This window comes from Haliotis rubra, unplaced genomic scaffold (assembly GCF_003918875.1).
Source record: "Haliotis rubra isolate DU_JTF1 unplaced genomic scaffold, ASM391887v1 Scf870, whole genome shotgun sequence".
NCBI lineage: Eukaryota > Metazoa > Mollusca > Gastropoda > Lepetellida > Haliotidae > Haliotis > Haliotis rubra.
This window is the reverse complement of record NW_025767602.1, coordinates 181,835-207,615: the sequence shown is the minus strand read 5'-3', so window position 1 is coordinate 207,615 and position 25,781 is coordinate 181,835. Positions and strand designations below refer to the sequence as shown.

The window sequence follows — 25,781 nt, the reverse complement described above, 5'->3', positions numbered from 1 at the left end:
GTTTCGACTTGTCGTACCAAGAGATTTTGTAGAATGCATATTTTTCAATGATGTATGTGAAAGCACAGGCCCTCGTGTTTTTGGGAAGATTAAAGATTAAAAGATATTTTTTTGAGATGACCCCCGACTCGAAATGCTACACAGTACAATACATAATGACCTAGCATTTCGATATATTTTTTTAAATCTTCCATCTACGCAAAGACACGATGGCCTGTGTGTGAAAGTAGTGGCTGATCCTGGGGTGTGGTGGTGGGTTCAGGGTTCGAAAACACACACACACACACACACACACACACACACACACACACACACACACACACACACACACACACACACACACACACACCACCCCCTTGATTTCTGGATCCGCCTATATGAAAGGTTATATATATGTATATATATTTCACAGTCAGAGTCGTCCGCATATCCGTCCAGTCTACACTCAAGGAGAAACAACGTTCCTGTCACCTTGCAGATGACCTTTACCTTCAAATTCAAGGTGGCAACATATCGGTAAATCTACATCTGCGACATGAGCCGCATCAAGACACCATTATTCCAATTCCTCTACTGGAGAGAAAAGCAAATGGACAACTCGTCTCCACGTTTTGGCAACTGATAACAACAAAATGGGTGAGCCTGCAATATGCAAATAAATGTGTCTTCGGGGGTTTAAATGTCGGAAAACTTGAAATAGCCCATTCCTAAATGTAATCATCAAGTATTTTTTCTCCTGTTAACATGTAACACCCTTAATGCATGCAGTCATGCATGTGCAACGATCGATGCTCATAACTTTCTTCAGAGATCACCAGAGGACCGGTATTGCATCATACAGAGTTGCGTCCCTTTGTCGTACTAGGCTCCGTTGAGTTCAGAGTCAGCATCGGCATATAAACCTAAATTAGATTACAATTGAAGTTTAGTAAAAAACAAAATCCAACTCGATAGCTGTTTTAGGGATCAGAACAGAGCCGGAAGTGTTCTACGTCACTGATATCGAATATCGATTACGCTGTCTTGTCAGATTGCGACACCCCAATCGAGACGAAACCGCAACTGAAACTCGCGTCTCCCCCACAGTGTTCCACAGGGGAAGTGAGATCCCTTACAAGATATACTTTTGTATGCGTCTATGACATCACCCTTCAGGTGCTGGGGTGGGGTTGGGGGATTAGCTTTTATCTGTTTCGATTCCACAATTAGGTGCAATGAGTGAAGTCGATATCGCAATATCGAGGGTCTGTAATATTTGCGGAAGAACTTATTTTTTAGAGTATCGTACGCGTTAGTTCTAAGCACGTAATAACCTGTGAAGATCCGGGTTAGATTTGATCTTCAGTAACCCATGTTTGTCGTAAGAGGCGACAAACGGGATCGGGTGGTCAGCTCGCTGACTTGGTTGACACATGTCATCGTATCCCAATTGCGTAGATCGATGCTCTTGTTGTTGATCACTGGATTGTCTGGTCCAGACTCGATAATTTACAGACCACCGTCATATAGCTTGAATATTGCTGAGCTCGGCGTAAAACTAAACTCACTCACTCACTAAACTCGCAATAATTTTGCTTCGTTTATATAACTGCCCAAATAAGACATTGACAAATATTACAACTATTATTTTCAACACAAGCAATTCACCAGTACCTTGCCCCATGCTGTTGTCTACATGTACATTTATTGGGTAACAAGTGAACACCTCAAACACTGCTATCAACGTTATTTATTGAGTAAGGTTGAACGCCGTGTGACGGTCACGCAGTAATCTCTCACGACCTTCTGTATCCATAAATCAGATCCAATTGATTTGGCTAATTACATATTGATACTAATGATGTACTGCTATCTCTGCGTACTGGTATCTCACCCACAACGTTCTTCAAAGACCATCAGAGGACCGCTGTTGCATGATGCAGAGTTGCGTCCCTTGGTCGTCCTAGGCTCCGTGTATTCTAAGTTCGAATCCCAAAATCGCATTTATTACAATCCTTGGTTTATAACTTTGGCTTAGCCATTGTCCCTCACGCTTGCACGCTTATTCACTCACTCAAAGTTACAAGAGCTCTCAAGCAGCGGGCGATTTTATATGCCGGTGGTGAGGTTTGGAAGGTGATAGGATGGTTGGAGTATCAGACATTATGTTTAGAAAGTAGGAAGCTCATGAAGCAGAAATGATTAATGTTGAAATAAATTATATTTTGTGAACAGGAAATACATGTTCGTCTTGCAGCACTGGCTGAAAATATATTTTCTCTAAAACAATAGTTCCATCTATCAGTCACTCTGGTCGACAGTCTCATGCCCACTGAGTCAATCTCTCTCTCTCTCTCTCTCTCTCTCTCTCTCTCTCTCTCTCTCTCTCTCTCTCTCTCTCTCTCTCTCTCTCTCTCTCTCTCTCTCTCTCTCTCTCTCTCTCTCTCTCTCTCTCTCTCTCTCTCTCTCTCTCTCTCTCTCTCACCCACTCATACAACAAAGACGTAATTCACTATTGACCACGATATACATACAAATACAATTATTAGTTATCAGCGCTGTTTAACCTAAAAGTGCGGTTTACGGAAAATATGACAAAGGGAATTTACGCGGGCATTAAATCCTGCATACTGATTTAAATATAACTCCCTGAGTCACTCAGCCAACCCAGAAGGAAATATGGACTTGGACCTTCTCAAGGGTCATACCAGCGCATTGAGTCTCTTGTGTAATTGTTGCTGGTAGTGTTGAAAACCCCCACAACATACAGATGGAACCATTGACATTCTCTGGGTTGTATTGTTTGTCAACGTAAACTCCCGTTAATCCGTATAAGGTTTACGTTTAAATCGTCCAGTTTAATAAATGTTGAATTATGAAAAACAATTTATAGAGAAATGTCTTTCATATTTACAGAGTAATGTTTTTTGTAATAAAGACTAATGTCGATGAATTTACAGACATATGCTCTATATGTTTCAAAGACATTAACAGAGTAATGCCATTTACAGGGTAATATCATTTGTATTTACAAAATATTGCCTTTTGTAGTAACAAATGTCCTATGTTTTACAGAGTAAAGTTCGTTGTACCTACAGTGTAGTTCCCGTAAAATTTACACACGAATAGCCTATGTATTTACAGACTAATCTTGCCCTTGGTGTTCACAGACTAATGTCCTTTGTATTTCCAGGGTAATAGTCCCTTGTGTTTACAGATTAATGTCCTCGCTGTTTTTCAACTTGTATGTCCTAAGTACATAGATATATGCATCTGAATTATTTGGTGAGGTGAGGTGAAATTGGGTTTAACGTCGTGCTTGAGAATATTTCGCTCATATGACGACGTGCATGCGTGTGTATGTGTATGTGCGGCTGCTTGTACTAGCCCAGACTTAAGCTGGTTCTATAGTGCTAGCCCACGGAGATACCACGCCGCAGTGAAGCATGAATACCCCACTCAGACACATTATACTGACTCCGAGCCGACCAGTACTTGCTGTACCCATTAATGCCTAGCGCCAGGCAGGGACCAACAAGTACCATATTGTAACGTCTTTTGGTATGACGCGGTCGGGGATCGAACCCGCGACCTTCCGCTCTCCGGGCGGACGCTCTAACCACTACACCACGGAGGTGGTCTGAATTATTTGGAATGTAAGGGCACTGTACTGTTGGCAATTGCATAAACGTTCTGCTACTGCGTTTTATTTAATGTTCAGCAACACCAGAGAATAAGACTGTTAATCCACGTGAAATCAATTTATCAATGGAAAATACGTGTCACATAACTATCTGGTACGGTTCACTTAAATAATCTTCTACATCTTCTGGAATTTATCTAAACAAACTGTCCCTGAAATTTCTCGTAAAGAACAGTTACCCTTCAGACTAGTACAAGTGTCTGCTATAAAAATACATTGACATAATTATAACACGTTTTTAATGTCCACTTATTCTCATAGCAAAGTATAACAAATATCTCGTTTTTCTGCTGTAACTGGTATCCAAATAAAATCCCATAATCACATCAATTCACCGTCTCATATGTTCACTCATTGGCCCCCATTTAACCTTTCACCGAAACTCACTATATTATATCAAACATTATATGCATACGCACACAGAGACCTACACACAGACAATCACACACTCACTCACCCACTCACTAATACCAGCATGACCTAAGATGATATATGGGTGTCATTATAATTATATTTTTAACTGTTGTTCCCGTGTGAAACAGGAATGAATTGTTAAAAGATGTTTCTGTTGCTTTCGATTTATTTTGAAAAGCCATTTACTCAGTACTCGTGATTCCCATTGTTCTGGGTGACTCGACTGTGTCGGCGGTATATCGGAAACAGGCTCGGTATGATGTGGCTCACAATATAACGGACTTTTGCAGTTCCTGAAAACACTGGATGGCATTGAATACGAAACAAAATGTTACATGTTATTTCTCGAGAACAAAACATATTTAGGTTATCACGTGTGAGATCGTATCACTGGTGTTTTTAAAACTGTGTTGTTGTTTTTTCAGAAATCTTACGAAGATGTCCATCGAACCAGTTCCTTTGACGTCAGATGCTCCATGATAGGATCCAGACCATTGTATCGTATAGTACGTGTGATAATAAGGCTTAAAAGTTACAAAGAAGGCTTTTATTGCTGCTCAGGACATCTCACTTAGCACTCGTAACCTTAAATGTGTGATTTTGCATCTAAATGTAAATATGAAATGTAGATCATGTAGTGCATATAATTATCCTGACCAACACCTTGTGAGACATGATAGCGTGGCTGAGTCCTATATTTACTGTTATGCTACGGGTGTTATACAGACGTCCGTCCATGGTACGGAAAATTGGTATTGGAAAATGACAATAATATATTTCTTTGGAATAGTTCCATATACAGCGGAATAGTTCCATATACAGCAACAGCCTGATCCATACCAACAAACTTGACTTGTCAATAGTTTATCTATTCCTAACCTGTTTTTTTCTCTCCTTTCTTGTGAAACGAATGGCCTTAAGTCATTTGAAGTATATGATGATTGAATTTTCGAGTTAGAAAAGAAAAGGCAGTTGCCAGGATTGCAGCCCTTCTGATACTCTCCTAAAGGTTCTTGGTGGGTTCAACTAGCCAGCGCTTCCTTGAAGATTTCGCTTTCTTGACTGCGTGTGTGAGTGGTCAAGGGCCTTGAGCTAATTAAGACACTTACCAGCCGGACTGTGCCGGGATTAACCGCAAACCCGAAAAGGGCGCATTTAGTGGTTGTTATTCTCTGTTTAATGATGATGATGAATATGATGATGATGATGATAGAAATTCCATCATACCTATCATACATGCTTTACCCTTTCATTGTCAAAGGTGTACTTCTCTGTTATCTATCATTTCACTGACGACGTGATGGGGTAGCCTAGTGGTAAAAGCGTTGGCTCGTCACGCCGAAGACCCGGTTTCGATTCTCCACGTGGGTACATGATATTGCTGGAATATTGCTCAAAGCGGCGTAAAACCTTTCTCACACACACATTTCACTGACAGTTATGTCTTCAATTTTCAGTCAGGGTTTCTAATGGATCGCGGCGAGCTTTATAGTCTGAACCCGGCGTCAAGTGGTGCATCCTACCGACACCTTCATCATCTAGTTCCGTTCGTTGGAGGCTCCAACACTAAAAAAATAGGTAGAATTCGTATAATGTCATTTCTGTTTTCTAAGTATGCCTGTAAATACCCTAGTATGTTATTTTGACCATATATATTCTCAAAAACAAAACCTTATTTTTCAATACAACTCGATAAATCAATATTTTACTTTACACATCCATACACTAATTCTGCCAATGTTTATAACGTAACAGTAATTGGCTATATATTATACGTTTATGAACACATGTGAAGATATTCAATTAGAAGACACTCTTTTCGCCGCCGATACAAACGTAGTTTTTTTATGGGTATTTGTTGATTTGTATTTCAGAATACAATCAACATCATAGCCATTCATTACGGCACAGACGGCAAACAACCCCCGAGTACAAGATTGACGTTTTAGTCATAGTAGATTATCAGCTTTTTCAGCAGTGAGTATATCTTTAACTGCAGTGAGTATATCCTTTTCCACTGATAATAATGTTTTTTTCTGATAAAAAATCATTTTTCGAATACAACGAATTCAATGGCATCATAAGAATACTTTGTTTTTTACCAAAGTTCGTATATAAAACGTAACATCGTTGACACACCGAAGGACTGGGTTCGATTCCCCAGATGGATACAATGTGAGAAGCCCTTCTCTGGTGTTGTATTGTTAATAGCGGCGTAAAGCCATACTCACTCACTCTAGATATAGTTTAATTGGTTTAATGTTTCATTGTCATCAACAGTTGGCGCACGGTTGTAAATCGAACAGCAACAATAGATCAGACGAAAGCAGCTATAAAGACTTATATAGGGCTAGTTTTTAGAGGGGTAAGTTACTTTTGAATTCTTTCTTCGTAATAGCCTTTACATTTATGCAGTATTGAACAGGGAAATTGTAGTTTCATTTCAAACCGGGTTTGAAACCAACTTGGTTTCGGATGCAACATATCGTCATGCCCAGTTGTGTTTTCTTATCGTTAAGGGATTTGTTTATCATTGGGGTTTAGACATCGAGTTGTTTATCATTGGGGTTTAGACATCGAGTGCAGGAATGACATCATAAGGGACATTCTTCCCTCACCAAGCTGACACGATATTATATAGCTGAAATACTGTTCAAATTGGCATCAAACTCACCTCACTCACTCACTCATTCATACACATTCTGACGTTTATTTTATGTTCATTTTCATTGGATTCCACAGCAGCCAGGCACTGTTCTTTGTGTCATAGTATTTGAAAAGTTCGTTTTGATTATTGAATTAAAACTACACGAATGCCTTTGTTCTTTCCAACAATTGCTTATAGAATGTCATATTTGGTCTAGTTGGTTTACAAATATTTGAATTTTTGTTAGTTGTTCAGTTTTATGTACAATTAAACCATAAAATATTCCATTGACATGCATTTGTATGTTTTAAAGAAATTGTTTTTTAACATATTGTAATAGGTCATTGTAAACTTTCAGTTATATGTTAAACCTTGACATGTATTAGAATGTTTTCCGCCAAGTGAGAGAGAGTTGGTGTGTCAGTTCATCACAAGGGACAAGCGTCACCTACGGCCCTCACTCACTATTGAAAGACGAACCGTAGGGCTGTGGGTTCGAATCCCGGTCCCTGCTGGTTATGTTTTATATAGTTGTTTGTTTGTAGAAAAAACACAAAGACGGTCATGAGATCTCAAACTTAAGATGGGTGGTAATATCGTCTGTTTTGTTTCGTGTAGGTGAACGTCCGCTTTGCCACAATCTCAGCCTACAACATAAATGTCAGTATTGTAGATATAATCATTTCTGAGGTAAGTCGATGAAGTTTTCCTTGTTTGTTTGTTTAAAACCGCAACTTTCCAGGTTTATCAAAGCGGTCTGTAAAATCATTGAGTGAAGGCACGACTTACTCAATGCTTGCTGTTATGGGTATCACCCCTCGATTGCAACCCCCCATTATACGAGTCTGACCACTCAATTACTCAAGATACAGCCGTACGCGGGATAGTATACTGCGGACCAATGACATCATTTAATCCGGATTCGTCAGGAAATTAGTAGAATGTGAATACAAATTTATCATGAATTAAGACTTAGTTTAAATCTAGGAGTTCTGATCCTATCAACTATTCGACGTTGACATACGTGTTTAGCGTCAACAAATTCCGTCGAGTCTGTTGTGTCACTAAATTGTCTTTCTGGACTCGACATAGATGGATTATCTAGCACAGAATCATTGTCACTGGATTGTCTGATCTGGAATCACATGATTGTCTGACCTGGAGGCTGTGCCGTCACATGGCAGTCGTATTGCAGAGAAATACGCATTTCTACTTCGTTTAATAACTGTTATTAACATATTTAGTTCCCGTTATCTGAAAGTTCAAGGTAATCGTTAATTAAAACCATGATAGACATGATCATGTCAGTGGTTGCAAAGTTTGCTCTTACCAGGAATAGCAATTTCCGAATTAAGACATGTGTTAGACTAATGCCCTAATATCTGCCCAAACCGGATTCTGACTTTTCCGAATTTCTGTCAATGACGAACCGCATAAGTGGTTCCGAATTTTCCACGGTATTACACAGAGTAAACTCGTTCAATCTAATCTGTATTTTCCACTTCTTTATCTCCTTTTTGACAAATCCCTAATCCGGATCTCTGTCTAAACCGGACAACATTTCCGGCCTCGGGATGTTTTTTAAGACATTTTGAACTTTGACAGTCTGGAGAGCAGTGAGTCCTGATAAATAGGGTTTAAGTGATCAACAAGGCCCATCATTTGTCCTAACTACGCATCGTCTGTTTCTATTGTAGACTGCAACATCACCAACAGCCGAACTCACAAGTCAGTTTGCAATGAGAAATAATGTAAATGCCAACAGTACATTGTACGCTTTGCGAAACTACGTGGCCTCGAATCCACTTCCAGAGAATGATCACGTGATGTTATTTACCGGGTAAGCATGTAAAAACAAAGTTTCCTTTCATTACGTGTTCTTATAGTGCATACTTTATGCATTATTAGTGCATTATTTGATTGTAACTCTTTCATCAATTTATTTTTAGACTCGTAACAGTCACACATAGACATAGATACAACGTGGGGGCATGTGTCATCAGAATCGCTCAGTTGCGTCACTTAGGTGTGCCAGGATCCTGGGATCGGGGTTTCAGTTCCATATCCGACTCTATCATTATCTTCGGTTCCTCAATACCTGTCTTTACACTTAATACCTACAACATTCAGACATTTACATACGGGAATTATTGTTCAAAGCGACCATAAACCACAGCGCCAACTCCATGTGCATCATCAACAACATCTCTGCTGGACGTCTCCATCCGACTCAGATTAGAGATGATGCTTGCTGGACTGTTTCAGCACAGATGAATCGCGCTGTCACATCGTTAGACAAGATGTCTTCAAACGGTGTCCGTCACCTCTTGGGTCACACCATTTAAATGTTGGTTTCTTTTTGGTTTGTTTTTTCGAACAGATGTAAAACTCGTGTGATGCTACCTTAATACAATGAACTTAACTACTCTCCTTTCAGGTATGACATTCTGGGAACCGACAATGGCGTCTTATTCAAATACACCAAAGGTATTTTAGTATCATTATCATAGATCTAGTAACAGTAGCAGATAGGCAGTAGTGGTAGTAGTAGTAGCAGTAGTAGTAGTAGTTACAGTAGCAGATAGGAAGTAGTAGTAGTAGTGGTATTGGTGGTAGTGTAGTAGCAGTATTATTATATTATAGGATATTTATATAGCGCAACTAGTACATGCTCAAGGCGCTGGAATGTTCCCTTTATAAACGGATGTCTTTTTGTCTGGCATCCTTTTAACCAACTCAACTCCCTGGGGAGTATTCAACACATTCAGCCTGTTAGGCGCAGCGAGTTATCAGACATCCTCATCCTTACGAGGTACCCATTTGCAGCTGGGTGGACTGGGACACATAGTCACAGTATTTTGTCCAATTATACTGCACGTTACTATACCCGCAACTAGGTGCCTGCACGTGTTTGTGTGACCAACCACCACTCCTAATCAAATATACAGGTCTTCGTAATAGATCCCTGTCCTATATAGTCGAGTATTCGATTCAACTGATATTAGTTATTATCTTTCTAATATTGATGATTAATTTTATGATTTTATAAGTCATTCGTTATCGTTTGGAGTCATCCAGCACATGAACTACCTGAGTTATCTCCCTTGCGACACATCTCGCGTGTGTCCCAAGTCGTCCTTTTGCAAGGTGTCAGAGCTAATATCGTTTAGTCTTAAGGACAACTTTGCCAAATTCATTGTTTATTGGTTGTTTATGTCAGGTATAATATCCTGTATTTCTAAGTTCTTGTGTTGGTTGGTCATGATACCTGCATTAAAGATTTATGGCATTAATTGTGCATGGTGATATGTGCTGGGACTGACAGAGGTTTGAGTGTATCGGTATTCGTCATAGTCTACTGTTACATCCGGAGTTGTGTTCTTCAGGTCAGGCATTTGTTGGGACGTTGTGTGAAGGTGGTCGCAGCGTCTCCGTCGTCGAGGACCATGCAGGATTCCAAAGTGTCCACTCGGCTACCCACGAGTTGGCACACAGGTTGGTCACCCCGCACACCCCTCCAACCATTGTCAACCCCACCCACCCCTCCCGTACACATCCAGCTTTAATTACACATCCACCAGATGTCCATCCAACCTTTATGTCAACCCCACCCAGTCCTCATTACCACCCCCTACAAACATCATTCAAACACCGCCCACATCCAGCTTTAATTACACATCCACCAGGCGCCGATCCAGCCTATATGTCAACCCCGCCCAGTCCTCATTACCACCCCCTACAAACATCATTCAAACGCCGACCACATCCAGCTTTAATAACACATCCATCAGGCGTCCATCCAACCTTTATGTCAACCCCATACAGCCCTCATTACCACCTCATACAAACATCATTCAAAGGCCGCCCACATCCAGCTTTAATAACACATCCATCAGGCGTCCATCCCACCTTTATGTCAACCCCATACAGCCCTCATTACCACCCCCTACAAACATCATTCAAACGCCGACCACATCCAGCTTTAATTACACATCCATCAGGCGTCCATCCAACCTTTATGTCAACCCCATACAGCCCTCATTACCACCCCATACAAACATCATTCAAAGGCCGCCCACATCCAGCTTTAATAACACATCCATCAGGCGTCCATCCCACCTTTATGTCAACCCCATACAGCCCTCATTACCACCCCCTACAAACATCATTCAAACGCCGACCACATCCAGCTTTAATAACACATCCATCAGGCGTCCATCCAACCTTTATGTCAACCCCACCCAGCCCTCGTTACCACCCCCTACAAACATCATTCAAACGCCGCCCACATCAGCTTTAATTACACATCCACCAGGCGTCCATCCCACCTTTATGTCAACCCCATACAGCCCTCGTTACCACCCCCTACAAACATCATTCAAACACCGCCCACATCAGCTTTAATTACACATCCATCAGGCGACCAGCCAACCTTTATGTCAACCCCATACAGCCCTCGTTACCACCCCCTACAAACATCATTCAAACACCGCCCACATCCAGCTTTAATAACACATCCATCAGGCGTCCATCCAACCTTTATGTCAACCCCACCCAGTCCTTATTACCACCCCCTACAAACATCATTCAAACGCCGACCACATCCAGCTTTAATTACACATCCACCAGGCGCCGATCCAGCCTTTTTGCCAAGCCCACCCAGTCCTCATTACCACCCCCTACAAACATCATTCAAAGGCCGCCCACATCCAGCTTTAATTACACATCCACCAGGCCTCAGCCAACCTTTATGTCAAGCCCACCCAGTCCTCATTACCACCCCCTACAAACATCATTCAAAGGCCACCCACATCCAGCTTTAATTACACATCCACCAGACGTCCATCCCACCTTTATGTCAACCCCGCCCAGTCCTCATTACCACCCCCTACAAACATCATTCAAACGCCGACCACATCCAGCTTTAATTACACATCCATCAGGCGTCCATCCAACCTTTATGTCAACCCCATACAGCCCTCATTACCACCTCATACAAACATCATTCAAACGCCGACCACATCCAGCTTTAATTACACATCCATCAGGCGACCAGCCAACCTTTATGTCAACCCCATACAGCCCTCATTACCACCTCATACAAACATCATTCAAACGCCGACCACATCCAGCTTTAATAACACATCCATCAGGCGTCCATCCAACCTTTATGTCAACCCCATACAGCCCTCGTTACCACCCCCTACAAACATCATTCAAACGCCGCCCACATCAGCTTTAATTACACATCCATCAGGCGACCAGCAAACCTTTATGTCAACCCCATACAGCCCTCATTACCACCCCCTACAAACATCATTCAAACGCCGACCACATCCAGCTTTAATTACACATCCATCAGGCGTCCATCCAACCTTTATGTCAACCCCATACAGCCCTCATTACCACCCCCTACAAACATCATTCAAACGCCGCCCACATCAGCTTTAATTACACATCCACCAGGCGTCCATCCTACCTTTATGTCAACCCCGCCCAGTCCTCATTACCACCCCCTACAAACATCATTCAAACACCGCCCACATCCAGCTTTAATTACACATCCACCAGGCGTCCATCCTACCTTTATGTCAACCCCGCCCAGTCCTCATTACCACCCCCTACAAACATCATTCAAACACCGCCCACATCCAGCTTTAATTACACATCCACCAGGCGTCCATCCAACCTTTATGTCAACCCCATACAGCCCTCGTTACCACCCCCTACAAACATCATTCAAAGGCCGCCCACATCCAGCTTTAATTACACATCCACCAGGCGTCCATCCAACCTTTATGTCAACCCCATACAGCCCTCGTTACCACCCCCTACAAACATCATTCAAACACCGCCCAAATATCACTTCAAGCACATCCTACCATCATCGCAACCCCATCCAACCTTCATCTCAAACCCATGCATGGCATCAAGGCGCAGTAATGGCCGTGCAAAGATTCGAATTTATCCTTATTATGTCTCCACATTTGTCATCTGTGGGTTTCATTTACAAGCTGCACGACCTCGACCTTTCCACTCCCACTGACAAGAAACCTAATGATTCCGGGTTCGATGCCGTTCGAATCGCCAATGTTTCTTCTCGTTCGTGATCGCTGGTAGATGTACGATATCTGCATGACTTCCACATTAATCTGATACAGTTTGAGGAAGCTAGAATTATAATTAAAGCTGCGTTAAGCTAAACCCACCACAACTTCACAATATGTGCACCACCACATGTGTCTGTTTCCAGTATGAACGCCACCCATGACGGGGACGACGATCCCAGCTGTAGTTCCCGTGACCGCTACCTGATGGCCGGGCAACCAGTCGAGCCTACAGAACTGACCAAAGCGAACCCATGGCGCTTCTCAAGCTGCTCCATGCAACAAATGGCAAACTTCTTTGAAAACAAATTGAAACAGTAAGTTAGACCATGTTGATCAGTGAATATGCCGAGTTGTTTCCCTTGTGTCACTATCATATGATCTTGGAATCCAATACCAGGTTGTCACAGATTATGGTCATTGGTTCCCAGCTTAGTATATATCCATTCTTGCGATCTGGTCAAAGAACCTGAGACCAAACTCACTTTCCGGCCTTTCTCTCACATCATGATCTGATGAAGCTAAGATCTGATAAAGTACCGTCGCTCACTGATTCTCTTTCATAATAGAAGCGACAAAACCCTTTCCACATCCATAGCAAAGAAGTACATTGTACCAATGTGACTATATGATGAGTATATATTTGCTTCAGCTGTATTACAGCTGTACGATGTTGTTTGTAAAGAAATCGAGAGAAAATAAAGCGTCTTTAAAAAGGCATTTCGGCCGACACAAGTTCCCAAGTCGTCTTTGACGCCTCAATAAACTGTGCCGAGTATCGTTTCTTGGGCTTCCAAGAAGCTTGTCATCAAGGTTTAAAACTCTGATTCTCCTGGAATGTATTTACAGTTTATCATCACCTTGCTCAAGGGTTGTGAACGTCCAAGATCTGGATCATTTTGGGTATTCATCCCGCCGTATTGTGTGAAATACTGTTCAAAGAGGGCAACAGACCAGCCAACTCACTGACCCCCTTTCGTTTCAGAGGCAGACAGTCGTGCTTGTTGAATCATACCCCAAGCGTCCCGACTGTAAACAGTCCGGCTCCAGGTCAACTGTTCAGTCCCGATCAACAATGTAAACACATCGGTGGTCAAATGTCTTACTACTGTAAGGTAAGGTCAAATACAACATGGATACAGGGAACCCCCGTTTGTCCGGAACCTTTGCAATCGGACGCTTACTATTGTGATCATTTACGCACACGTGTCCAAATAGTATTCTCGTTATTTGGGGGATGGCGGTAGCGTTTTGATTAACGGGGTTTCACTGTGAACCTAAAACTTGCGTATAGCAAACCACCTGTACGTCTGATGTCTAGCAATCGTGTTAACAATAAAAGTTAGAGTGTTGGGGGAAGAGCTATACTTCTAAGTACGCTAACAGAAAAAAACATTTTTGTGAATCTGAGTGTGCAATACTGTGCATCTACGAAAGATTTAAAGAGTGCGTGAGTGAGTTTAGTTTAACACCGTCTTTAGCAATATTCCAGCAATATCACGGGAGGAGACACCAGGAATGGGCTTATACGCAGTTGCGTCTCTGAGCCGTAACAGGATCCAGTGAATCTGGGTTTAAATCCCGTTCGTTTCTTCAACCTGTAATCGTCTCACATGAGACGCTCGGGATTTCCTCTCAAGTTCGCCGGCCATGATATACACTGATCTCATACACGGATCAAAGAGTTCCATGACCCAGGGCGGTGGGGTAACCAAGTGGTTAAAGAACCACTAAACTTTGTTTTTTGTTACTCTTTTAACCATTACATATGAAAGATTTGAGGTTAGTCTTATGCGGAACACCAAATGTATTCTTTAAAAACTTGTGGTTAATTAATACCGAGCGATTAAAAGTGGCCAAATAGTCGCCTGCTTCCCTCTCGCCCGCCAACGAAACCACAGACAGGTTACGTAACTCTGTCGCCAGAGCACTGCAGTGACGTCATATGAGGAACGATTTTCAGTTAGTTGTATAGAAAATGTGTAGCACGCTCATCATTTTGATGATTTCTCGACATCAACGATGACATGCCGAATCGTTGCTTTGTCGTCAATTGCTCCTAGGGGTCGGACGATGGTGTCCCCATGCACAGATTTCCACAGGACCCCGCAGTTCGTGCTAAATCGGTTATGTTTGTGAGTGCGAAGCGAGCGTTGTGGAAGCCTGAAACGATATCTTACTTGTGTTCAGATCGCTTCACTGAAGTTAAAGAATCAAAACTACTTACTAGTTGTTATAAAATATGCATATGATTGATGACCATAAAGATTTTCTATGACACAACTTGTAACATAACGATTTCTTCCTCGGAAGTGAGGTTGTGGTCGAAGTAACAATAATATTGTAAGTAGTATTATATTGACACCCACCTCGCTGCCACGAGAGAAATTGTTATGTTATACGCTATGTCATGCAAAATCCTATTGGCCATCAATAAAATACATATTTTACTACCAGTAGAAAGTAGTTTTGATTTTGTAACTCGGTGAAAACAAACCTAAATACCATTTATCCTCAGACTGGCGGATGTTCCCGACAGGGCGCCGCCATTTTTAAAAATAAAAAAAAAATCTGTTAGAATTAATGAGATTATAGTTTGTTTTCATCAAGTTAGATAATCAAGACTACTTTCTACTCGTAGTTAAATATGTATTGGAATCATAACCAAACGGATTTTGCATGACACAACTTATAACATAACGATTTCTTCCACGGAAGCGAGGTGGGGGTCGAAGTCACAATACTGCGCGATAAATTTCTTGCTACATTCCCATGGTTAATGTCCACTCACCAGTATGTGGATACTAGTCAATGTGCGTCTTTATATTTGGTCTTATAATCCTAATTAGTTTATTATCATACTTGTATGCATTTTGAAACTAAATAAAAAGAAGACGATCTGCTGATACTTATAGTGAATTTATAACAGAACTGTAATATCTAGACATTTTATAGTTTGCCAATGTGAATCATAATTCGCACACACACCCTAGTGCATGTTGTCTGACTCATTACACTTCACGGCGAAAACAATGATTCTGTTGAATGCTACGACAAATGAATAAAATCAAAATGCAAATATTAAAATTAAAACAGATTAAAGTTATAGGAACAATATCAGGCCATTACCTTGTTCGAGGAATGTATCCATCAATATCCACAAAACTGTTCCAAATGATGTGTCTTTTAACAGTTTAATATACGAAAAAGTGATAAATCTTTTCAGGTATTGGTGTATAGTCTCATTGGTCACCCAAGATAGCACACCTGGCAACTAATTGCATAATGTCCGCCTTTCTTTAAAAACAGTAATTTAGTTAGCCAATAATGGGCAATCAATCAATGTATTGCCGGTTAATCCTTTGAAAGAAGGACGTTGTTTTACGCAGACACCGACACGACAGAGTGTATTCAGTATAGATTAGTAAATCTACATACATAAACACTACCTTTTGACAATTCCGCTGTGTGAGATAAAAGTAATTAATCAATCAGCGTGTTATCGGTTAATCCTTTGATCGATGTTTATAATGTTGAATATTTACTCCAGACACAAGAAATGCCAAATGGGAACCTTTGTCGGGTAATCTAAGTGTGTTACCACTAATTATACCTGTTATAAATTCATTAACTGACCATCAAGTGAATGATGACAAATAACATGTGTAGGTTTATACCACCTAACACGGGTTACAACAAGGGAGTATTAATTGCTGTATTGGATGTGAAAACTTATGGGCCGACACTTTTTTGAGAATACAAACAGATTTTAACATGACATGATTAAATATCGAGGTAAAAAAACACAGAAATGGGATCGATTTGGATCAGTCATTATACAAATAGGGCCTAACGACACCAATCGATTTTGACAGAATCGTCTATGAAAACAAGTTGTAACTCGGAAACTAGGCAAAGCAGGAGACAAAATTAAATGACAGTAGATTGTGAGAACATATAGCTTTTATTTTCCACAACAACTGTCACGATTTCAGGTTTATACAAGCCTGTAAACAAGATAATTTAACCCCTAAAATGTAGATGAATTCTGCATCGGCCCTCAAAGCTATTCCTCATATGACGTCACAGACGCGCGCCGCTCTGATTGGTTGAAATTTCGTTCGCGGGTGAGAATTGTGCACTGTTGTCAAAAAGGTCGATTTAAGTCAATTAAAGGTCGAAATGAGTAGTTTTAATGACGGGGTTTCATTTATAACGATGCCAGTTAGTGATTGATGTATTTTTACCCCCCTAGGGTTTATGTGACCTTTAAAGCGTTCGCTCGTCACGCAGGGTTCGATTCCCCACATGGGTACAATGTGTGAAGCCCATTTCTGGTGTCCCCCGCCGTGATGTTGCTGGAATATTGCTAGAAGCGGTATAAAGCTTAACTCTCTCACTCCATGACCATTTAAACTACCTTCATCTTGACAGGGACCATCATTCAGCACCGTCAGCGACATCTGTACCTCCATGTTCTGCTACAAGAGTACTGGGAATGAGAACCAGATACGATGTAATGAACACCACGGTGCTGATGGAACTTCCTGCGGCAACAAAAAAGGTGATATTCCCAGGTTGCAAGTGCGACCTTTCTCAGGCTGTTTACTGTAGTTTGAGACATCCAGTAAAACATTCAACGTGACAACAGATGATGCGTATCTTTAGATATGCATGATGTTTTATGTTGTTATATTTTACACCCTCATTTATCCTTAACTGACAGAAAGTCATTTACATTTATGCTGGCAATTCTGTCATTCCAGTGGTGCGAACAAGGGCGATGTGTTGAATCTGAAGATGCGCCAGTTAAAGTTGGTAAGTTAATACACCACCACCACCATCAGCAGCAGCGTGTTGTTTTTATCCTACTTTATCCAAAAGCCAGAGTTCTCTTTGTAAGCGTAAGAAACCTACGATGTGAGTTTGTCAGAACTTGTGTTCCTGCGTTTCACGAACGGTGAACCTAACAACATTACTTCGGGTTTTCCTCCCCTATCAAGTTCACACACCGTGCCATATAACCAAACTACTGAACAAGGCGGCCCTACTTCCACTTGACTCACTCACTCTGCCTCAGTAACTATACACCCATTCCAACGTTTTAGTGTTAGTCGATGACATAGATGAGATTTCTTGCATTCATCCTTGCAGATGATTGCGTGTTTGGTGACGAAACCGGCGTTACCGTGAACGGCAAACCGTGCAGAGCGGCGGTGGCGGAGACACCATACGCCTGTTATAGAAGTGACATTCAGCAGCGTTGTTGTGGATCCTGTGGGACAATTCAGTCAACTTCACCAGGTAAAGTACCGTCAGTGTTGAGATATTTTTAATACACTACCATCCGCCAAACGAAATTGTGATCCCTTTTCAAAGATTTTATGATAAGAATGCTTCTGTTACATCGTATTATTCACGTCATATAACCAAGTGTTTTATAATGCAAATGAGTGAGTGAGTGAGTTTAGTACTACGCCGCACTCAGCAATATTCCAGCTATATGGCGGCGGTCTTTAAATAATCGAGTCTGGACCAGACAATCCAGTGATCAACAGCATGAGCAAGGATCTGCGTAACTGGGAACCGATGACATGTGTCAACCAAGCCAGCGAGCCTGACCATCCGATCCCGTTAGTCGCCTCTTACGACAAGCATGGGTTACTAAAGGTTCATTCTGACCCGGACCTTCACGGGTTAATGCAAATGAAACTTTCGAGAATACCTTATTTGACGATACTCCTTTTGCCGTGTTTGGAGCTCTGAATTGAGGGGATAATGTGTCTGTTTGGGGCAACCATGCTTAACTCAATAGAACACAACAGAACTGCCAGAAGTCTGAACATGCACAAGAGCAAGTCTTAATATTATTACCATAATCTTGCACGCGTCATTTAACCCCTTTTCACCGTACGGAAAAGGCCCACAGAGGGACCTATATTACCAATACTACTCAAACCACGCATCGTATACATTTTCAAAAATGCTAGATCAAACTTCAAAGTTATATCTTTTGCGCGAATCGCAAATCGCATACGCATCATTTCCGATTGGTAGGAATTTCGACGCGGATGCGAGGACATCAAAATCACCCATTGCTAATTAATTAACCTCAATCAGTGTAAGATGAAGTCTACGAAGTTGAATAAATGTGATAATGCAGGGACTACAGGTGTGGTGCCGTCGACAAGCACGCCCTGGTGTTCTTTCAATGAAAATGTAGCCAAAGTCCCGCCAGAATTCTGATATACCGATTCACATCCTATATCCCCCTCAGCTGCCCCTTTTCTTTTCTGCCCAACACGCTCTTTCATGTGTAATACCTACATTCGGGACGGTGCGGTAGCCTAGTGGTCAAAGCGTTTGCTTCTTACGCCGAAGACCCGGGTTTGAGTCCCCACATGGGTACAATATGTGAAGCCCATTTCTGGTGTCCCCGCTGTTGTATTGCTAGAATATTCTTAAAAGCGACGTAAAACCATACTAAGGCATACCTACATTCGATTAGTAAATAAAGATCTGTATAGAGTTACAATCAATAGAACCACCTGTGCCCTTCATGCAGGTGAAACGGGTGCAATGGCTAGGTATAAAGTAGTATTAGGCCAAATGTTGTTTTACTTTATTAGTTTCTCATGGGTATTTGTATCCAAACAAGATTTTAAAATGCCGTTCATTAATATGCATCTTACCCAGAGGTCCGAATTCAATGAACATTACAAGAATTATTTTCAACCAAGGTTGCAAGTACGGAGACAAACTCCCCGGCTGCGTCACACGAGACTGTCACTCCATCACCCCCAACGGTAACATCTATGACAACGACTGCTGTGGGACGTGCAACTTCAGCGTCAATGCATGGCAATGTAGAGACGTCTCTACTGACGGCCTCGACTGCTCCAGCATACAACCATACGAGTGTTACAGACCTAGCATTGCGTTCTCCTGCTGTTCAACGTGTGCAAGCCATCGCAATGTCGACAAAACTGGTAAGAGAGAAGAGGCTTCATAAGGTCGACCTCGTATAATGGTGGGGTATGTTAGTGGATGGGTTGGTGATTGTTAGGGGTTTGTTTTTGGTTTGGGTTGTTCTCGTGTGTGTTTTACTGTATGTTGATGTGGTGCTAGAGTGTCCTTGTGTGTTTCGTTCGTATTCTGAATGCGTGTGGTTGGGGTTGTGGGGAGGCACAATCGGCCTCAAGGCGCATGCGTGTACAGTCTAAGGGAGGTAACGCAAGTTATCAAATGGAACCCTTTCGCTGGATTGGAGAATTCTACTTTTGAGAAATATCTGGTCAGTAATGATGAGTAATCGAATGTTTAATACATACCACCCGGGTATCTGATTAGGCTCCGAGGAAATGAAAGATATTGTAGACAATAAAATTATATTCTTTGACCTCAAATGGACAGATTGTCTTGAAAGAAAAACAATTAAGAATCTTTCCCACAAGTCCTAATAAGAAACTTTCGGTTTAAACGAACAAGCTTAAGAATTGTCCACTCACTGTACATGCTAGATGATCGGAAAGGTGTCAGCGTGTGTCTGTGTGTGCGTCCGTGTGTGGTTGTTGTTTAACGCCTGACTTTGCAATTTTCCAGCCACGTCACGGAATCCTGTAAAATGTCTGGGCCAGACAAAACAGCAACTAATATTGTGAGCACCGTGACACATCCTAATAATTGGTTTCATGTGTATTTTTTGCAGGTTGCGAATACGGTGACAAGCAACAACGATGCGATATTTTAAGTAACTACGGTAAGGAATGCAGCACCGACAGACAAGTACGAGAAAACTGTTGCCAAACTTGTTCACCGGATGTCAATTCTGCGCATGTCATGACGTCATCATTTGCGGCCATATTTTTACTTCTTATAACCCGTTTAGTTCATGCATGCCAGTACGATTAACATATTTGGCCGATAAATTTCAACAGTCATACCTTGTTTTCACCCCTGGACCTGATCCTCAAAACGATCTCGGCGTTAATCTGTTCGAAACTTCCATACATGCTTGTAAACAATCAGCTGTTCTATGATCGCTTTGTGGATCCCAGCTCAGTCCACACTTAAGGTCAGTACCGAAAGGTCAGGTTAAGATCATGACGTCTTTATTATCTGATTCATGGATCAGAAAAATGTGCCAAATATATTATATTAATGTACCTACAACTTTAAAATCAAAGCTCATGTTTGTTTGTTATTCGTTGTTTAACGCCATACTCCAGCTATGGTCTATCTCAACATGTTGGTCTGTAAATAATCGATCCCAGACCAGACAATTCAGGGATTAACATCCTAGGTTTTCATCCATGGGTATTCATCACCCAGTCTGACCATCCAATTCATTTTGTCGCCTCTTGCGGCAGCCAGCATTTGTTGTTGGTGACCTATAATTTACCCAATATATCTTCAAACATGATGTATTAAGAAGAGAGGAGGCAATAACTGCAAGAAGCACATATACTAGTGCTAGATATTAATATACAATCTAACATTCATCTAGGGTAATTCCATGACCAGTATTCAGTTTCAGTACCGCGCTTTGCTATCTTGACTAGCCGTGAGGATGACTCGTTTATTAAGAGAGTTTCTTGTATGGGAATGTAGGCTGAGTGTGAGTGTTAAGGGTGCTGTGAAAAGTGTGATGAAGAAATACACGCAATGAGAATGATTGACACGATTCTACTAAACAACCTGACATGTTGGGTAGCGATCAGCTGTCCGAATAAACAAATTCATAATTGTGTTGAACTTATTAATCGTGGTTCGATTCAAAGATTAGCTATGAACTCCTGTAGGTATGTTAGCACCATGACTTAGCACCATGACTATGCTCATGGTCAAAGTTTATACACAGTACTGTTAATGGTTAAAGCGTTGGCTCGTCACGCCCAAGACCCGGGTTCGAATCCCCACATGGGCACAATGTGTGAAGCCCATTTCTGGTGTCCCCCGCCGTGATGTTGCTCGAATATTGCTAAAAGCGGCGTAAAACCAAACTCAGTCAGTCAGTCAGTCAGTCATACAGTTAGCTTTTTGATATTTTTGTATGTCTTCAGTTTAACGGGCATATAGAGATCAAATCAGTTATTAATATGTTCAAAGCAATATGGCATTCAACGTCCAATGGTTTTTGATATGATTAATATTGTTGGAATATATTCATATACTTGTTGATATTTTATATGAAGAAAAGAATAAAAATACAGAACCGAGCTTTCGTCTTTGTCCATAAATGTTTTTTTATGAAAATCTCTGTAGGCTGAAGGCTTGGGTTTGACTTCCAATATTGGGGGAATGTGGGAAGCCTATTTCTGGTGCCCACCCACCTGGCTAATGTTGGAATGTTGATACATGCGGCTTAGATCTACACTCACTCATTCTGTGATGGAGGATGTAGAAATTAAACTACTTCGTACCACGGTGTCTTGAAAAGCATATTGGGAAGCGTCACCTAAATCGGTTTAGATCCCTACACACCGTATAGTACCTTCTTGTAATGATACCAAACTATGTTGGGTACAAGTATACTTACGGTCAAAGGGAGGCTACTCCAATATAACTCCGAAACATTGAAAGAGACGACAGTATGTCTGGGTTTCGTGTACAATCACAATGGGTCTACTCCCATTTGTGAGAACTCCCAATTGTGAGACTCCAGGTTATGAGACAGTGGAGTAGGTAATTAACAAAGAAAACACAAATACTCCCCTGCCTGATAGAATGGATTAACCCTAGCTACTTACTGATTTGCTATGTAACTGAATCTTTTGGAGGTAACTTAATGAAACTTTATAAGATAAATTGATTAACATACTCCAGTAAATGTCCTTAAAAATTAAACACTTTGATAATGATAATAAAATATGTTTAAACCAAAATAACTTTCAAACTTCATAATAGTCAATAAAAATGTGTTATCATAATTACATATTCTTCTGAATAAATAAAATATTTAATGAACTATTTCTTCTTTGTAAATAAAATCTTTGATAATCTATTTCATTAATCAACTCATCAATGAACCATGCCTCCTGTGGGTACTGGGCTGGGCTGATCCCACTTTCACTGTGGGGATGTGGAAACACCACCTATGTGCACTGAACCATTAATTAATGTGTCTCACAACTGGGAGTTCTCACAAATGGGAGGACACCATCACAATGAATGTGTTTTGAACGTTACCGCATAGTGATGTCAGCTTGACATGGGAGAGTAGCCGGAAGTGATGCAAGCATTGATCTTGGACGATATGCCACGATGGTGAGACAGAAACGGACGGGTGCTAAACACATTAAGAATATTAATCAGGGCGGAACTTGGATTGCAGCCATCAGTTCTAACGCAGTGGCACGCTTGACGCTTGTAGTGAATTGTGGAGAGTTGGGATGCGGTGGAAAACCCGTACAAATACATCTTAACCATGATGATGACTAATTATAAGCCTCTTCCTGAAATCTATTGAAATAGCGCAATACTCATGCAAGGCCGCAATTATTCTCTCACCAGGCCAGTGTTCATGTACATTCTCTGCTTCCTTAAAAACTTGAGAGGCATTTTAGAAATTGTATAGATGAAGGAAAACCAAGTTCTATGGAACTCAAGCAAGAGAGAGAGATAACGGTGCTTGATAACGGTGCTAGTACCTACACCGACACGTCGCACCCATTGCAATAAAGAAGTTGACTATCCATAGAACTTGGTTTTCCTTCAGCATAAAAACTGTCGATTACGTTTCTACCGGGTACCCATTTACACAGTCACTTGCCTAAGGGGGCACCTTGTTGGTTGTATCTATAAGTGGGGCAGGGCGGAAGCTCCCAAAGCTGTCGAATAATATCATTGATCCAACTCGACCTGAATTGTGTCTAACATTTCTCTTGTTTAATACGTAGCATTAAATGCAGCCCAAATCACCACTGAAGTCATTATGTGAATATAATACAGATGGCGGCGAAATGCACTTGGATGAGTGACATTGCTCGGTTCGATTCCTTTTTGAGGAGTTGCTAAGATTTCGGTTCCAGGCTTGGTGTAAGGTTGATACCTGAATGTATGGGACACCGTCAGAGCGGTGAAATTGAATGTACAATGCAGTGCAGTCAGGAGGTCTGCACTGCACTCAATATTGGTCTATTGTTATAATGTACCATTTAAGATAACCGTTTGACAACTTGGCGTAACTTAGCATCTGCATGTGTTTTTGACGGGCGCCTCGGCTGGGGCTTGATCGTTTTCGTTAATATCTTGTGTCGTCACTATTTGATAGTGAAGCATAAACACGGGTTCATGATACAGTCGACACTGTCACACAACTCTGCTCTTGGAAGAGCTTTTAATGAACGAAAATACCTCCTTCATTCAAAGAAACATAAGAAGTCATTTCAAAATAGGTTTTATTTGTATGTACAAAATATACATGACAATAATGTAGAAAACATTATACACAGTTTAGAGACCAGCTCTAATTATAACTATGGGTTGTATATTTAAAAAAACATTTGTCAAATATAAAATTAAATATTTTGACATTAGATTAATATGTTGACTAAAAATTTAACAGGTCGGATCAAAAGTGATTGTGTGAAAGACACTGAAATGACTATTCCCTGATTTATTCAAAATCTGTACCAGGGCTATCAAGATGTATAGGGCAGTAGCTGAATCATAAGCCGCATTTAGCATGTATTGTTAATCATTTATACTGGTTATTTTATACTCAAGCATATACACATTTCACTCTGATTGCACTGACTTGTTGAGATTATATTTCAATGGCCATACATGCATTGACAACATTTAGACTGCTTTCATTCACTCTGTCCGGCAGAGCACTTGGTAGTCATAGCAACTGGGCTGATCCCACTTTCACTGTGGGGATGTGGAAACACCACCTATGTGCACTGAACCATTAATTAATGTGTCTCACAACTGGGAGTTCTCACAAATGGGAGGACACCATCACAATGAATGTGTTTTGAACGTTACCGCATAGTGATGTCAGCTTGACATGGGAGAGTAGCCGGAAGTGATGCAAGCATTGATCTTGGACGATATGCCACGATGGTGAGACAGAAACGGACGGGTGCTAAACACATTAAGAATATTAATCAGGGCGGAACTTGGATTGCAGCCATCAGTTCTAACGCAGTGGCACGCTTGACGCTTGTAGTGAATTGTGGAGAGTTGGGATGCGGTGGAAAACCCGTACAAATACATCTTAACCATGATGATGACTAATTATAAGCCTCTTCCTAAAATCTCTTGAAATAGCGCAATACTCATGCAAGGCCGCAATTATTCTCTCACCAGGCCAGTGTTCATGTACATTCTCTGCTTCCTTAAAAACTTGAGAGGCATTTTAGAAATTGTATAGATGAAGGAAAACCAAGTTCTATGGAACTCAAGCAAGAGAGAGAGAGATAACGGTGCTTGATAACGGTGCTAGTACCTACACCGACACGTCGCACCCATTGCAATAAAGAAGTTGACTATCCATAGAACTTGGTTTTCCTTCAGCATAAAAACTGTCGATTACGTTTCTACCGGGTACCCATTTACACAGTCACTTGCCTAAGGGGGCACCTTGTTGGTTGTATCTATAAGTGGGGCAGGGCGGAAGCTCCCAAAGCTGTCGAATAATATCATTGATCCAACTCGACCTGAATTGTGTCTAACATTTCTCTTGTTTAATACGTAGCATTAAATGCAGCCCAAATCACCACTGAAGTCATTATGTGAATATAATACAGATGGCGGCGAAATGCACTTGGATGAGTGACATTGCTCGGTTCGATTCCTTTTGAGGAGTTGCTAAGATTTCGGTTCCAGGCTTGGTGTAAGGTTGATACCTGAATGTATGGGACACCGTCAGAGCGGTGAAATTGAATGTACAATGCAGTGCAGTCAGGGAGATCTGCACTGCACT

At 41.3% G+C, this 25,781-nt stretch overlaps 1 protein-coding gene across 2 annotated transcripts in view; it reads left to right on the top strand.

The window, feature by feature from the left end:
• Window positions 1-21,254, top strand: part of LOC124263200 (A disintegrin and metalloproteinase with thrombospondin motifs 19-like) — a 31,072-nt gene extending 9,818 nt beyond the window's left edge. Inside the window, exons 2-17 of one of the 2 annotated variants that reach the window (XM_046697777.1) lie at window positions 413-636; window positions 4,522-4,602; window positions 5,554-5,674; window positions 5,971-6,073; window positions 6,377-6,461; window positions 7,362-7,433; window positions 8,441-8,583; window positions 9,181-9,230; window positions 10,130-10,238; window positions 12,997-13,167; window positions 13,836-13,965; window positions 17,285-17,411; window positions 17,615-17,668; window positions 18,005-18,154; window positions 19,591-19,839; window positions 20,559-21,254. In XM_046697777.1, the coding sequence (XP_046553733.1) occupies window positions 413-636; window positions 4,522-4,602; window positions 5,554-5,674; window positions 5,971-6,073; window positions 6,377-6,461; window positions 7,362-7,433; window positions 8,441-8,583; window positions 9,181-9,230; window positions 10,130-10,238; window positions 12,997-13,167; window positions 13,836-13,965; window positions 17,285-17,411; window positions 17,615-17,668; window positions 18,005-18,154; window positions 19,591-19,839; window positions 20,559-20,761 (2,072 nt within the window). In that variant the 3' untranslated portion in view covers window positions 20,762-21,254. Of the gene's footprint in view, window positions 1-412; window positions 637-4,521; window positions 4,603-5,553; window positions 5,675-5,970; window positions 6,074-6,376; window positions 6,462-7,361; window positions 7,434-8,440; window positions 8,584-9,180; window positions 9,231-10,129; window positions 10,239-12,996; window positions 13,168-13,835; window positions 13,966-17,284; window positions 17,412-17,614; window positions 17,669-18,004; window positions 18,155-19,590; window positions 19,840-20,558 lie in introns of those variants that run through there. The other variant, XR_006894789.1, reaches the window with a different exon arrangement.
• The last annotated feature ends 4,527 nt before the right edge of the window (window positions 21,255-25,781 follow it).